Source organism: Thermobia domestica, chromosome 3, assembly GCF_964235325.1.
Source record: "Thermobia domestica chromosome 3, izTheDome1.hap1.1, whole genome shotgun sequence".
NCBI classification, from domain to species: domain Eukaryota; kingdom Metazoa; phylum Arthropoda; class Insecta; order Zygentoma; family Lepismatidae; genus Thermobia; species Thermobia domestica.
Window position 1 is genome coordinate 216,440,504 of NC_137456.1, and position 15,843 is coordinate 216,456,346.

Below are 15,843 nucleotides of genomic sequence, written 5' to 3' on the forward strand. Positions count from 1 at the left end.
CGATAGCATATCTATAAAGAGACATCTATTGAGTAAGAAATAAATTGCAGCTGGATAAAAATTATACGCGATGAGTCCATTGGACTCACCTTGGCCGTTTAAGGGTTAAGTCAGAAGGCTGTGTGTTGTTAAACAGTGTTGTGTGAAAGTGCATCATGGATAATACACAACTACGAATTATTTTCTTTCACGCGTTTAAACTGGGACATCCTTTATATTTAGCAGTAAAAAAATGCCAACAGTCTATTTGACACAGGAGTGCTGAATGAACGCACAAAACATCGTTAGTTTGTTGTATTTCATATCAGTGACCACAACAATGAACAACGAGCTCCGAGGCCACCAATTAACAGCTATTCTGATGAGCTCCTCAGAAACATAGTGAAAACGGACACTGAGAAAACTATTCTAGCAACTGCAAACGAGTTAGGCACACACCACACCATTGTCGTTCGAAGGATCAGCGCAATCCGGAAGGTAAGTAAGTTGAACTCATAGGTACCATGGGTTGACACATGTCAGCAAGGATCGCCGTCTGGAGATGTGACGTTCTTTGAGTGTATAGAACAACCGTATTGGATTCTCACTTCTCGTTAAAAAAAATAAAAAGGGCTCCGATAATCGTTAAAAAAAATCAGGACATTGGTTGGATCGTGATTAACGTCCTGGATAGTTTCCAAATCTATTCCTCCACCTAGAGAATGTTGCTGATATGGTGCTCTATGGTGGGGATTTACCATGTCTTTCTTCGTCGAGGTGAAATCGTCACTGCGGATCGTTACAGTACTGAATTCTATGAAATGCTCTGCAAACTAGTCCGCAAGCATCCAGCAATGGTCAACATTATCCTCATGTTGGAAGGTACTACAGGTCCATATTGTCGTTCAAAGTACTTCATAGTTGCAGTATGAAACCCTTCCTCAACCACGGTATTTTCCTGATCTCTCCCAACGAGGACGACATCTTCCGACATTTCGGTCACTTCTTAGCAGAAGAAAACAATTCCGATGACCAGGCGGTGCATCACATGGTTGAAGAGTTCTTAGCATCGCAAACTCCAAGCTTCTTTCGTCATATAATCCAATCGCAACTGAGCAACGACAAAAGTGTGTGGGTACATAAGCAGACTATTTTGATTAACATACTATTGTAGTTTTTATTTTGTTGACTATTGAAAGTGACATGTTAGCTGGACATTTCAATTGCACCAGTCTAATATCTATGGAGCCCGATATAGACAAAAATAGATGCGTCACAAAAAAAAATTGCATTTAAAACGAGACCATAGTCATGATGAAGAGTGAGTTGAAATTTAAGAAGTTAGGAAAAAAGAAGTAAAATGGAAGACCTAACACAGGCAAGCTCAAGAACAAAGGAAGTTACCCGATGAGGACAATAGATAAGACAGCATAAGTATGAACGAAGGGAAAAATTAACAAGGAATAGTCATTCATAAAAACTAGACTGCTTACTACCGCAATGGACGTATTAAGTCACGAAGAAAAAATATAGCGAGGAAATAATGGATTACCCAGGAAATTCTGGACTTAATGGATGAGAGAATGAATTTGAAGAATATTAACAACAATGAAGTAAGAACCAGTATAAAAGAATAAGAAATTAAATCACTGGAAAATGAAGACTTGTTCAGGAGGAATGGATAAAACAACAATGTAAGGAAACAAAAGGAAATGAACACAGGAAGAGTAGATGTGCCTTATAAGAAGATTAAGAGGAACTTCGAACTCCGGAGACTGAAGACCAACACTAAAACATAAAAAAAGAACTATGACTAAAGCTGAACATAAACTGAAAACATGGAAGAAATGTAGATGTTGATTAATTTACCTAGGTATATTGAATTGAACTTGAAAGAAATACCATGTTTCCACCACCGGCTGTATTTGATCTGCAGGCCACCTCTACTGGCTACTGCCCGGCATCAGAGTTTCCATTTCAGAAGACTACGTTGCAGCTGGACAATGAGTACTGCACCCCATTCCTCTTTAAAGGCTTTCCACGAGCGGAGACAGTGCGGACTCATGATGGCACAGGCGCTGCTTGAGGAGTTCGAAAGCATAACAGTCCACTGAGCTGGCATCTGGACTCTTGACAAGGATGTTAGAGAATGGAATTTTCCAAATTCCAGTTTCCGGTTTCATACGGCGAGAAATTCCAGCGATGTTTTCGCTATATGGTTGGATGCCTTGTCTTTGTGTAGTTTCAACCTGGTTCTCGTCTTGTCCGTACAATCCTGGGATTTCATGCTGGTACATTTCAGTCAGGACATGAGTCTGGTAATACCCAGTATTGATTTTGACGTTTCGTTCCACCTTTCGGAGATGCAGTTTACTTCTGTATGAGACACCAACCCAACCATAAACCCTTTTGGGAAACACTACACTGTGGCGGAAAAACGTGCTTCGGTCCTTGGCGTCAACAGATATGTATGTAATTGCACGAATTTTACCACAGTATGTGAGGTAAATCCAAGCCTCCTCAAAGGTAAAAACAAACTTCTACCGATTACCCGCGAGATGACGTTCATACAACCTCCTGCAGTTCCTCTTTCGCTCAGTCACATGACACTGTTTCAGGACGTGCGAATTGCTCTTGCGAATGACCGTGAGGCGTAAATCCCTGTGAATGGTGTCGTTGATTGTCGCCTGCGATCGTATGCTGTGTGTGGGGATTTTCAGAGGTCGCCATACGCTGAACCACACACAATAGCGGCGGGAGCTGCCCGCGTCGATGTGGTGGGCCCAGGAGTCTGAGCCGCATATTTCCGTGTGATTTCTACTATGAGGCACGCCGTGAACTTGGGTCACAATGAACCCATCCCAGAATCGGCTCACTCTCGGCGACATCAAACTATCCTCGACACACTGCCTCACTGCGTGACTAATTGAATGTTGTTACTTGTTTCGTTGCAATCTCACGCGATGAGTTGCGCATGCGCGGTACAGCTGCAGTTTGATTTCGGCTTAAAATAAATGAATCAACCTCTGTACTTGGAAAGGCTCGACAGAAACGACAAACAATTAGGATTAGGAAACGTACATGAAGTAGAAGAAACAAGAGGAGAGTTCATACTTAGATCCGTATACGACACAGTATTACAAGATTTAAAACATGAAAAAGCTCCACGTGTAGATGGGATATTAGCAGAAATTACACAAAATGCAAAATAAGAAGTTCACGACAGATTGTATAAGTTATTTAACAACATTTATGAAGAAGCCCAGGTGCCTCTACACTTCCAAAGGGGCAAAATAGTTGCAATAGCAAAAACAGTAGGTATGGACAAATCCGAGAAAAGCAGAACGATAAGCTTGCTTATGAATGCTTCGAAAAAACTAACAAAAATAATTTATAAAAGATTACCACCACAGAATCATAACAAAAGGAAAAAAAGAAGCTTCTTTAAAGAATGTTTATAGTAATCATGAAAAAAAAAAAGTTCTGGTAACAACGTGAAGTGCTGCATGCACAGCGAATTCGTCACTTCCCAGTTTGCTTATCAGATCAACATGAACGACATCACTTGGTCCCTCAACATGAGTAAGATTTCACCTTGGCCATTAACGACTGAAAGAACAATAAAATCCGGCCCTTTCAAAAGGAATCAACTCTCAAATTGTTGAAATAATTCTCTTCTTCATTACTCGATTATCTTTCTCGTCTACTTGAGGAATAATTTTGTTCAAATATTCGAATATGAAATTATTCAAATTTTAACAGGACTGATCAGACTCCATCGTCTTATATCGGAGACTCTGAAAAAAAATGCGTTCTAGCCACGAGGCTATAACTGAATTTGCAAAAATATATAAAGGATAACATATACTCACCGGTATTTTTGACGTCCTAAGAAATTCCAGTAAAGCTTCTAAAGAACCCAGAGTTGATGCTTGAACATACACTCCTCGCTCCTGTAGTTTTATGGCATTAAGAGCAGTTCTCAATTCTCTTGCTACCTCTTCTTTACATATATCTACTTCATCTGGTTGGTGTGCCACTAGCAAATTCAAACCTATAGAAATATACACAGTAAGATTTAAAAGTTGGTATACGTAATTCGATTTACATGAATATAGAATATAGGTATCAGTGAAGAAACAACAAATGCTTTGTCAGTCACACAAATTGTTCCTACATTTTCAAAGCTCCATTATTCATAATTAGTCTATTACTATCGGCATAAACATGAACAAAACTGTTACAGCCGCTGCAGAAAAAGTAACTAAACAAATTTCAACCCCACTCTCCCTAACGATTAGGCAATATTGTTAGATTATTTTTCAGAATGTTTTTAAGGTTTCAGCCTGTGGTTCAAAGGTATTCAAGGGAAGAGCACGGTATCCTATGGGGGCAGCTATCCCTAGCCCCTTCTATTACCCCTATGGATGCATGTTTTAAAACAAATAGAAACTGGTGGATATCTCGGAGGAAACTGAAAGTATCTATGCTTCTGAATGAAAAGTAATGGCAATATTGCTATAATTTATACTTGGTTTTATACACAGAAGAACATCTGTTAAATTTATTCAGTTTGATCGCCACCCATCTCTATCTCCTTCTACCACATGTGTGGAAGGAGTCATACACTTTCAGTGCGTCAATCTTTATTGATATCCCGCTGGGACCGCCCTTTGAGATAGATGATGGCTTCACTTGTGTCGTTGTACTTCCCGCCAAGTGGTTCCTTCATTTTGGCGAAAAGACAGTCTCAACGCCCCTGAAAACATTGTTGTACACTAAGCCTAAGTGCCATTTCAATCTCGATCCACGCACGTTGTTCGCTTTTCCAAAACACATTCGTATGGTGCTTCCACTTTCCTCCTCTACGGTATAGAACTACTGCTTTTTGCTGAAAAACACATAGTCGTTACCACTTGCTACATTTCACCCCGATGGCAGAACTTTCTTTGTCTTTCTGCGATGAGCTTTTGTAAGTCAAAAATTTTCTGCAGGAATTCCAAAATAATAAAAAAAAAATCACGATGATACTACCATGTTTTTATTACAGCGTTACATGAAGCACGGTAAACAGTTTTCAGCGGTATCCCTAGTTCGAGATACAACCTGTGAAGTCACATTTTTTGAAAGTTTTGCTAAAAGCAGTAGCTTTAAAATATTTATGATATGATACACCATATTTTGTAATGAGAGCAGCTTAAGGTTTTCTTTTTTTATCCTAAGAAATAGAAAATAACATCATCAGTTCCAGCAGAAGATACACTTGTGATTCGAGTCGTCCATGCATGTAAAACATCTACACATGCAGGTATGTTTTAACACTTTTATGTTCGCTATTTTTTTTTTTTTCTCTGGCAGTTTTTCTACCCAGGCGCGGCAAAATTTCTGCGATCACATCACAGATCGCGGCGTGTTCTGCTATGGGGCATTTCATCGCGTCACATTCCGTTATTAGCTACAGAACTTTTGTAGTGCTGAGACAACCCTCTGACATGAGAGGAGCTGCCACTACATTTATCCGACCTACGTACTTCACAACAATCTTATGCTGTTCTGTTGCACGGCGTTGTTTACGATGTCCTGATGCTAGCGACCGCCATTTCGAACGTATATAAGCATACGGTTCACAATGCAACAAAATTTTGTTTGTATCGTCATTATACGTCAAATTTACAAATTCAAATATATGTTTCATTAATTTGAAAACCTGAAAATTCCTGCACTTTCTGATGGACCAACCTGTATCTCCAGTGACTCTGTGTATAAAAGACAGCACAGTGTGTATGACCACGTGAGGTGAAAAGGGCACACTTCAGTGAGTTCGTTGGTGAAGACTGAGATCTGACTCCTCACCAGTTTAGTGCTTTTTCATTAGCCGTTCATCATTGGTAGTTGTGAAAATAAATATACAGGGCATCAAGTCCTATAGGAATCTAAAATCCTTAAGTTCCAAACTAAGAGGTGTATTTCAACAAAATAAAGTTTGTTATACAGAAGAAATTTGGAAGTTGACGACTGAATGCAAGTGGGCACATACAGGAAACTTGAATTAGTTGGGTGCTTGTCAGACTTCCAGCTGGACACTATTCACGTCCAAATATTCTTCAATCTTTTTCTGAAACCAAGAATTGCATTGTGACTGTGCTCATCCGGAATGCTGTGAATCTCGTAACTTATTTTGTGCTTGAGATTGTCCTAGTCTATCAATTTTATCTATATATCTCCGTCTTAACATGCCCCCGAAGCCAGAAATCACATGCATAATGTTTGGAGACCTTGCAGGCCAAGGGTGGGTATCCTGTAGCCAATCCATCTTTCCCCAAAATGACAATTACGGAATTGTCAAACTTTTAGAGCGAAGTGGTGGAGCACCATCAAGCTGAAATTGGAAGAAATCATCAACGTAGCTTAACTTATGAAGATCCAGGAGATGAAGTGGTTGTAGCATGTCAAAGTATGCGTCGCCGTTAACGTGTCCTTCGCAAAGAAGAATGGACCAACCATTCACTGACTATGGGTCTATCTTGTTTATGGGTCTAGAGCTTGTGCGAGTTGTCATCCTCTCAAATAACACAGATGTGTCGATTCACTTTTCTAGACATATAGAACGCGGTCTCATCAAATAAAACAATGAGAGAAAAGTGTATTATCAGCATGTAATCTGGTAATTACTCTTCTACTCTACATTTTTCTGCTTAAGCGGGGTAGACATTTTTGATCATTTGCTTCCACCTTGCGCGGTCCCAATCATCATCATTCTCTATCAACCCCTTTCCTTCTAAATGCGTAGTCACACAACTTATCCATCTCCTTTTTGGCCTTTCTCTTTCACCTCTATCTTCACCATTCTCTTGCCGACATAATCATAATTTTTCTTACAACATGACCATACCACTGTAACCTCTTTCATACTTTCTTTGACATGTTAGTCACTTTAACATTGCCTCTAAAAATTAATTCACAAAATTATTTTCGGATGCTAAAGCCTACCAGAACATGCATATATATTAATCCGCAGGACCTGGCTTTTATTTTCTTGCGTACGATGCTAAGTAACGGAGATGTCGCCACTTCCAATTCCAGAAACCGTCACTGAAACGATTTAATCGAGTTCCTTTCCACGTTCTCCTGCACTACATTCACCACATACCACATGTTTTGGGTATCCCACTACGTGGTACAATTCCCGTTGCCCTTAACTTGCATCATCTCTGCGTCCATTGGTGTTGTTCTCGAAAATGTTGTTTGGAACCTTCTCCCCGACAAAATAATAATGATTCGGCAAATCATAACTTACTGTGCCTTCTGAACCGAAGCCTTTTTGGAATCATGCGATCACCTTCCCCACCAGTATGGACAGAACAAAATGTCACAGGTTTCCTCTGTGTAACGAAGCTTTTTTCGTTGAAATATACCTCTCGCTATGAAAGCTATGCGGCTTTAGATTTCTATGGGACTTTTACGACACACTATATTTTAAAACCCCCTAATCAGTAATTTATTAATTACTAACGATTAAGCTCATCTCACGTAGACTAACGAATAACTTGCAACATGAAGCCTCATATCCTCCACCAGGGTTGGCTGGTTTAAACCATTTTTTTTTCTAGTTTAAACCAAAAAACGAAATGTTCGTAAAAGTGTAAATGTTCGTAAAATTTTGATGAACACACATTACTCAGAGATTATACTACAAAGCAACTTTTTTAAAAATATGTTAATGAATGTTTAGTTTGTTATTAATGTTTGTTTTGAATGATTTTTTTTATAGTTTGTTATTGTCGTTATGCAATTGGAATCAAAGAAAAATTCTAAATATTGTTTCCTTTTAATAATGTTTACTATTGATAAAATACATAAAATGCCGTGATTTGGGGGGGGGGTCATACAAACCCCACGAGAGGCATTTATTGAAATGAGAAGTATCTTTGGTATCTATGTATAAATGGGTCAGAGCCAAAGTGGACTCAAAATAATTGGTATCTTTATTCACTTTTCTTATTGATATGCAAATTAAGTCGTTGTATTTCTTTAATTTGGACTAATAAAAGTAGAAGTGAACCAACTTGGACTAAATTAGTTCTTCTGTACTCTGCAGTATTTTGAAATTGTCCATATGTGATTCTGTATAATGGTTTCACTTGTGCAACTGTTTATCTTTTTCTCCTTCTGAAATGACTCTTTGACAATTATATTAACAAGTATGTAAAGATCAGTGCAACGTATTTTTATCAGGAATCCTTCATGAGTGAGTCGGCAGACGTATCGCATTTGTGGCCAATCAGTCCTGGTTTCGAGCTCAAACAGAGGACAATTTCTTTCGAATGTAAATCGAGAAGCGATTTGGCTTCCGCTTTAAGCTTATGTCAGACCTTCCAGCATAACCTGGTTGTTGCATAATAACACCAAGGCAAGACAAACTTTTTTCTGTCCATATGTGATATAAATACATAGAGCAAATTATTTAAGCCCCCCCCCCCAAAAAAAAGGGTTTAAACAAAAAAAAACTTTTTTAAAAAAATAAATAAATAAATAAAAACCATGGTTTTTGCCAATCCTGTCTTCCACACAACATAATGTTTGAGTGAAGATTTCTATCTAACGTCAATTTTTTCTAAACACTTCAAGACCTCCCCATACTAAAGCCAAACTTTCTTACTTTTCACGAAAGAGAGAGAGTTTAATCCGGTGAAAGTAACGATTCCACTGGTCATTAAACGGCTATTTCGTACCAATCAATTGGAAGATTGAGGAATCTTCTGAATGAAGCAGTTTTAGCCTCTGCAAAAATTAATTTCCTTATATAGACATAAACGGGCAATAAATTATGTGCAAAGAAAGAAGCTGAGCTAACACAGAAAACAGACCCATCTAGGAATAGACCGTGCTCAATAATTATGAACTTGTTCTGGAAAACATAGGAAGAAAACAAAATTATAAGTCTTATACAGACAGGGACACAAAAATCTAGACTTAAAATTAACTAATATTTAAGAGCCACAAACATTTTTTTGATTCATCCTTTGGTTTCATTATTTTTTAAGAAATGAATTCTACGAAAAGTTCAGCAAAGCCCAAGACATCCTCTCTTTTAATTCGTTTCTCATGAATTCCTTTAACTGGGCGGAATACTCACAAAATGCCAGTCAAGTCAAGGATGCAACGCCCACCATTTAGAAAAGGAAGCAGTGAAGAAAGTTTAAATATAGAGGAAAGGGGAAACACAGAGGGCGTCTTGTATGAGGAGGAACAGACCAAGTGTTGTCAAACCCAATGGATACCATCTCAGTGGGGCCAGATTGCAAGGTCTGCTATTAATTCTTGGCAGGAAGTGATACTTTTGCAGTGAACCTGCGGAAAGTTTTCATCTTCAGGCCCACTGCATTAGGAAACCCCTTTTCTTTATAAAGTCTTTTTTGGCTGTTTTAAAAGACATGTGCGTCTATAGTTGGTTAACTACAGCAGACTCTTGTATGCCGTTGTTTTTGAAGATTGCGCCTGTCTATTTTCAGCAATATTTTCAACAGTGTTAGTTAATTAAATTCGTCTGGCGTAATTCACTTACTTCGTCGGGATTCAAAGGTCATAATACATCTTTAAAAAAAAAAAATGCATTGAAAGCATACTTGAAATGAACAGATGACAAAATCATATTGCAAGCATGCATGTAATGAGTGCAAAACTACAATCTTTCTGATACTCTAACGCCCATAGGTTCCAGATTTGTATGCGTGTGTCAGTATGACTATATTTCACATCAAACTCATAATATAAGAACAGAATAAATGAATTAGTGATTCAGGTTAACTCGAGCTTACATTTACGTTTAATGGAAGGACAGAAGTTTAAAGTGTGCTTTTCTGCAAATTATTTAATTTTATTTTTGCAAAAATATTCAAGTAATCAACTTAACGTCTGACATGTTAGAAGAAGTTTAATAGAAAAACAAGTGTAGAACACTTCGAAATTTCAGCTTCATTCCTGCGAATGGATTTTATATACCGGTACACAGATTATATCAGGCCGTTTAAATAGTATGGAGCTTTTTGCGAACAAAATACCCGCATAGCAGGGTATATGAGTCACAGTGGATTAATCCTAACTCATTTTAACACCTGAGAGTTGGATGGTAGTTAGGGATGGTACTGAGACTAGAGATCGTAGATCGAGACATACTTCTATAAATCGAGATGATATCAAGACTTAATTTATCGAAAATTAGCCCAGTATCCCAAGTCTCGGTATCGTCTTGATCAGTGACAAAGAAAAAAAGTACTGAAATTATCTTTAGTCGAAATTTTTTGTTGAGTTACCTGTAATATATTGGAACAATTGTCCTTGGATGGCCGCAGTCATGGCATATACACGGGAGAAAGAGGGGCATATGCCACTTCTGATCACGTGCTTTATTGAAAGTGTTGTAAACAGTACAAAATTTTGAGTTTGGGTTAAATTCTCTTTCCAGCGATTTTAATTGCTCAATGAGCATATTCCGAACTGTAATACTGTAAAGCAAACACACAAAGTTTCAACTTCTCAACATTATTTTTGCACACAGTTAAAGAATTATCCAGGAAAAAAAAAAGTCGCAAAAGTTAGTGTTTTACTGCAACCGCCCATTAAGTAATGTTACCAAGTTTCTTTTAAAACTGAGAATCAAATCTTTATGTTCGAGGAGAGTAGATAAGAAATTTCGGAATAGGATAGAGCAAAACTATGGAAGAAGAAAGAGCATGAAATTAAACCAGAGAATTGGTTAGAGCTTTCAACCAACACTTTACATTAAAAAAAAAAAGTGTATATTTATATTTCTAAAAATTTTTTACTACTCCGTAAAGGCGCTAAAAAAAACACTCTTTCTTTGTCTCTACGCGGGCTGTAGTTTCAGATATGATTCCAGTATTTGTAGTGAAAGTTTATTACACTAGTTAGGGATACTGAGTTAGGGGTCTTGTAACTCTTTAAATCAATAATATAATCCTAAATCACATAAAGACTATACTCTCAGGCTAATAGTCAGGAGAGCTTGTGGTTCTTGGCGACGTTGTTTGTCATTTTCAATATAAATTACGCGTTATTGAGGGTTTCTGTTTCCTAGCAGCCCTGTTTCATAACATTTTAATGCAAATTTTCCCTATAATCTATAATTAAATTTTATTTTCCTGATTGTAGAATTTTAAAGAGGAACTTCACTTCTGTCAAATTAAATTAAAAAAAAAACAGTTAAATTAATATTACTTCATTATTAAACATATTTTTCCATATCCATGAAATAAGAAAACATAGTTCCGGTGTTTACTCTGTAAACTAACTTCCTTATGTGCATCTTTAATTCAGTAATTGTAGTTCAAAACAGATACACAATGAACGCAATGAACGTTGTCTCTATATTAGGTACAGTTAGGCTCTTCGCTTGGGTCAGGACCAGGGGCGCACCCACAGGGTCCTGACCCCCCCCCCCAAAAAAAAACTTTCTAATTCAACACATATTTGTGCACTTTCTCAATAAAATTATACTTTAACAGGAAAATGATTGATGTAGCATGAAAATTTGATCTTGCAGTTCATCTGTACTCCTTCTTTTATAAAACAATCTTTTTTTTCCTTTTTGACAATATAAGCGGACGTATTTTACAATTACTTATCGTCTCTTCAAGGAGCTGATGTGGTCAACACCCCACTTCGGATCTTTAACATCAGGTTTCTTCAGGTATCCATTTCACAGAAATTGGGTGAACTCCTAAGTGACAGGAGAGAATAAATCCCCGCCCCATTGAGGATCGAAACAAGGTTGTCCTATTAGTTGCATATTGTAAGCTACAGGATCAATCTACTCTTGTTTACATGTTTTGATCAAACAGTTGTATACAAGTGTTGATAGTTTTTTCGCAGGTAAATTAAAAAGAAATTTCTACTTGCACCCACATAACAATGCGAAACATATTACCTTGAACTAAGAGCAAAATAAGCATGTAAAATCTTAATTCAATCATAGTAGACAACATTCTAACTTTAAATTCTATGTAGTTTCATTTTGCTCCATTGCAAACATCAAATTTGTACGAAAAGTTGGAACTCTACACACTGTTAAGTGCAAGAAGGAAGTCAGTACATATACTTACATAATGCATTACAACCTGATAAGCTAGTGAATGAAACGAAATACTTAAAATGGTATCAGTTTGACGCGAGACATCAGTTTGAATCTAACTGTTTGCAGATCAAACCCGACATTACGCATAGCAAAGATGAATGCTGTATTGTGATACTATGGAGCAATATGTTCATCATAAAGTTGGAGCACGCATGTATTAAAAAGTGTAAATTAACTCTGGAGATGTGAAATGGCAATGAAGGATTTCATCCGTTTGATATATTGGAGTACATTATCTGCGTGGTTTTCTGTGCCGAACACAGCAAAGAAAAATGTAAAGGATAATAAATAAGAAATCGTAAAGTTTGAATTTCAGTTCGATTACATACACTCGTACTGTTATCTGCTGCGTTATATGATATTTGGGATTAAATAACACTGATTCAAAAGGAATGGAACAAACAATGACACTGGAGTAGGCAGTATATAAATTAAGAGTTCAAGCCAGTACTAAGGCTACATCAAAGAAGATTTATTGCTTAAACCAGGGTATGGATAATTATCCAGATTCCACCTAGGGTTTGATACGGGAATGCGGCGTAGGATCGAAACTGCGTAGCATCGAAACTGCGTACGATCGAAAAATTCAGCTCAAAACCTGTTTCGATCCTACGCAGTTTCGATCGTACGCAGTTTCGACGCTACGCAGTTTCGACGCTACGCAGTTTCGACCGTACGCAGTTTCGATCCTACGCAGTTGCCCTGAAATAATTTAAGTTTTAATCATGCGCTCAAAAAATATATTTTTTTTTCTCTCTCTTTAATTTGTTTAACCTGTGCAGCTATAAATTAGGGTTATATTCATGGACTCCACACGACCTAAACTGCGTAGGATCGAAACTGCGTACGGTCGAAACTGCGTACGGTCGAAACTGCGTAGGATCGAAACTGCGTACGGTCGAAACTGCGTAGCGTCGAAACTGCGTACGATCGAAACTGCGTACGGTCGAAACTGCGTAGCGTCGAAACTGCGTAGGATCGAAACTGCGTAGGATCCACACTGCAGGTAGGATGGACAAGTTACAGGCGTATGGATTGAGAATCAATTATGATTTGTAATGATGACTATGTCAGAAGTGTAATACTAACTTTGAAACAGCTTCGACGGAATATAATGTAAAATAGTTATGTAATATGAAGAATTTAAAGTAATGAAGAATATGATGTATAATGAATATTGAAGGATAATAATAATAATAATGTTTAACGAATATTTCGATTGTAAAGATATTATTTCTAAAGGCTATCAGAAAGTTAGAGAAACAAAAGTCAGATAAAGATTCATATGCTGTTCTGTGTGTACTTGTCTGCGTAATATGAATGAAAATTTATATGATTTTATGTACAGCTTAACGACCTAATCACCAGTTATTCATATGTATGTCAACAACTTTACAATATTGTACTTCGCTTTGGGAGTTTCTCATTTGTACGCTGAACCTCAAATCGATTTATAATTGGAACACGTACCCGTGGGGGTAGGAGCATTTCAATGTATTCCGTTACATTTCACAAAAATATTTTTAACCGTAAAAGATTCGAAATTAAACTACTATTCAAATAGAGAATAAAATTACGAAAGTTTACAACTATTACTGGAAATCAATGCTGTCATCCATTTTGAACATTTTAAAAGAACATAGTTTCTAATGTATTGAAATTTCATTTCTTATGAATAGTTTGAAACGTTGTAAATAGTTGTAAAGAACCTGCAGAAAATTCGTCAAAATCCTCCTACAATGGGGAAGCCGTGTTAGACATGGAGTTAGTGGATGCAGATGGTGGCATTGGAAAAGTCCGGGTCTCCCGAGCACAGTGGTGATATCAGAAACCGGGCCCCAGCCGTGAGGCTCCAGAAAAATGGGGTCCCGAAGTTTTGGGCGCGGGTTCTTTTTATACGCCTATTAAACATGGAATTGTATGTGGGTGGGTGGTGAAGTTTTTAAATGTTCGGGTCGTCTGAGCACAGTGTTAACGTCAGAAATTGGGCCCTTGTCTCAAAGGTCCAAAAATGGTGTCCCGAAATTTTGAGCTTGGCTTCATTATATTTTTCTTTTAAGCATGGAGTTATTGGATACATATTGTGGTGTTGGAAAGCTCCGGGACCTGAGACTCCAGAAATGAGATCCCAAAAGTTTGGGTTCAGGTCTCTTTTATTTGCCTATTTAACATGGTGTTGTACTATAGTGTTAGCGTTTGAAAGGTCGGGGTCGATTAACGAAAGCGGTAATGTCAGAAATTGGGCCCTGGCCTCGAAGCTCCAGAAAATGTGGTTCCGAAATGTTGGGCTTGAGTCCACTCTATTTCTCGTTTCAGCATGGAGTTGTTGCATACAGATGGTGACGTTGGAAAGATCCGATTCCCCTCAGCACAGTGGTGGTCAGGAACCGGGCCCCCAACATGGGGCCCCAGAAATGGAGTCCCAATGTTTTGGGCATGAGCCCCTTCTATACGCCTATTAAACATGAATTGTTGTACGAAGGTGAAAAACTTGTATCTTCGTAAAAAAAAAAAAAAAAAAAAAAAACTTGTATCTTCCTTATAATTATTAGATAATAATCTCAGCTCCTAAACACGTATAAAAGATACCGAAGTTATATTTCAGCAAAAAACAATTACCATCTCTTTGCATGTGTAATGACTGAAATGTATTATACTTTGCTTCCCTCCCAAATAAATAAATAAATAAATAAACGATTACAGTCGATAAGCGTAAATCTGGCAGAACCTATTTTCCGAAATCTAAAACAAATCACGCAGATTGTTTATTGCTTGTTCGCGATTGTCCACATCACATTTTCGGTTTTTCATTGTATGTAATTAACTATACCATAACAGAAATTCCCGCTACGAACAAATTACACGTTAGGTATACGCCTATGTGTCTCGTCTCGAGGACTTCCGGGCCGCAGTGGCTTAGTGGCAGAGGGTTCACACATGCTGCGGGGTCCTGGTTCTATACCAACTTGCGCAAAGTGGGGTTTGTGGTGAACAAACACCGTGTGTGAGGGTTTTCTTGGAGTTTCCCTTTCCCACAACTCTTTCATTTCACCATTCCATTTATTCTCATCATCTGCGTCTCCTTTAGTCTACCCAGGATGACAGTCGGACATAAAACTTAAAGATTGCATTTTCATTTTCACATTTGGAGACCCTGTATCTGTGTTCCTTGAGTGCCCCAAATGCTAAATAATAATGGGTTGGAAGGCCCATGAAGTTTAGTACCTGGTACACTCATTATCTCAACTTGCCCAAAAAGTTAAGGGCTCACGTTAAGTTAACGCCCCAAAACTTTGATTTTCACACCTTATTAACTATATTGGCCCAAAAGATGAAATTTGTTAGCCCATCGATCTTTATCTCGACTAGCCCAGAAAGTTGGGAGGCTCTGGTGAAGTTAGCCCCCAAATTTTCGGCGCCTATATCACATTAACTATGGGAGAACGAAAGCTGAAATTTGGTAGCCTATCCAGCCCGTAGACAGTACTATGTAGGCCATTCATTCTCTGGACCAGCCTAGAAACTTTGGGGGGGGGGGCTCACGTTAAATTAGAGCCCGAAATCTTTGGCGCGCATATCTCATTAACCCTTTCGGGACAAAATCGATTTTGGGGTTTTTGGTAGACTTTCAGTTAATGATTTATTGCCCAAACACTGTTATCCCGATTGATATCGTTTACGTCTTGTATTTTAGAAGAGGGACATGGCTA

General features: G+C 38.0%; 1 protein-coding gene across 1 annotated transcript in view; it reads right to left on the reverse strand.

Annotated features, from left to right (window-relative positions):
* eIF5B (eukaryotic translation initiation factor 5B) overlaps positions 1-15,843 on the reverse strand; it is a 377,721-nt gene that overhangs the window by 199,640 nt on the left and 162,238 nt on the right. The window contains exon 17 of the mRNA XM_081752175.1: positions 3,852-4,033. Coding sequence (XP_081608301.1) covers positions 3,852-4,033 — 182 coding nt within the window. The remainder of the gene's footprint in view (positions 1-3,851; positions 4,034-15,843) is intronic.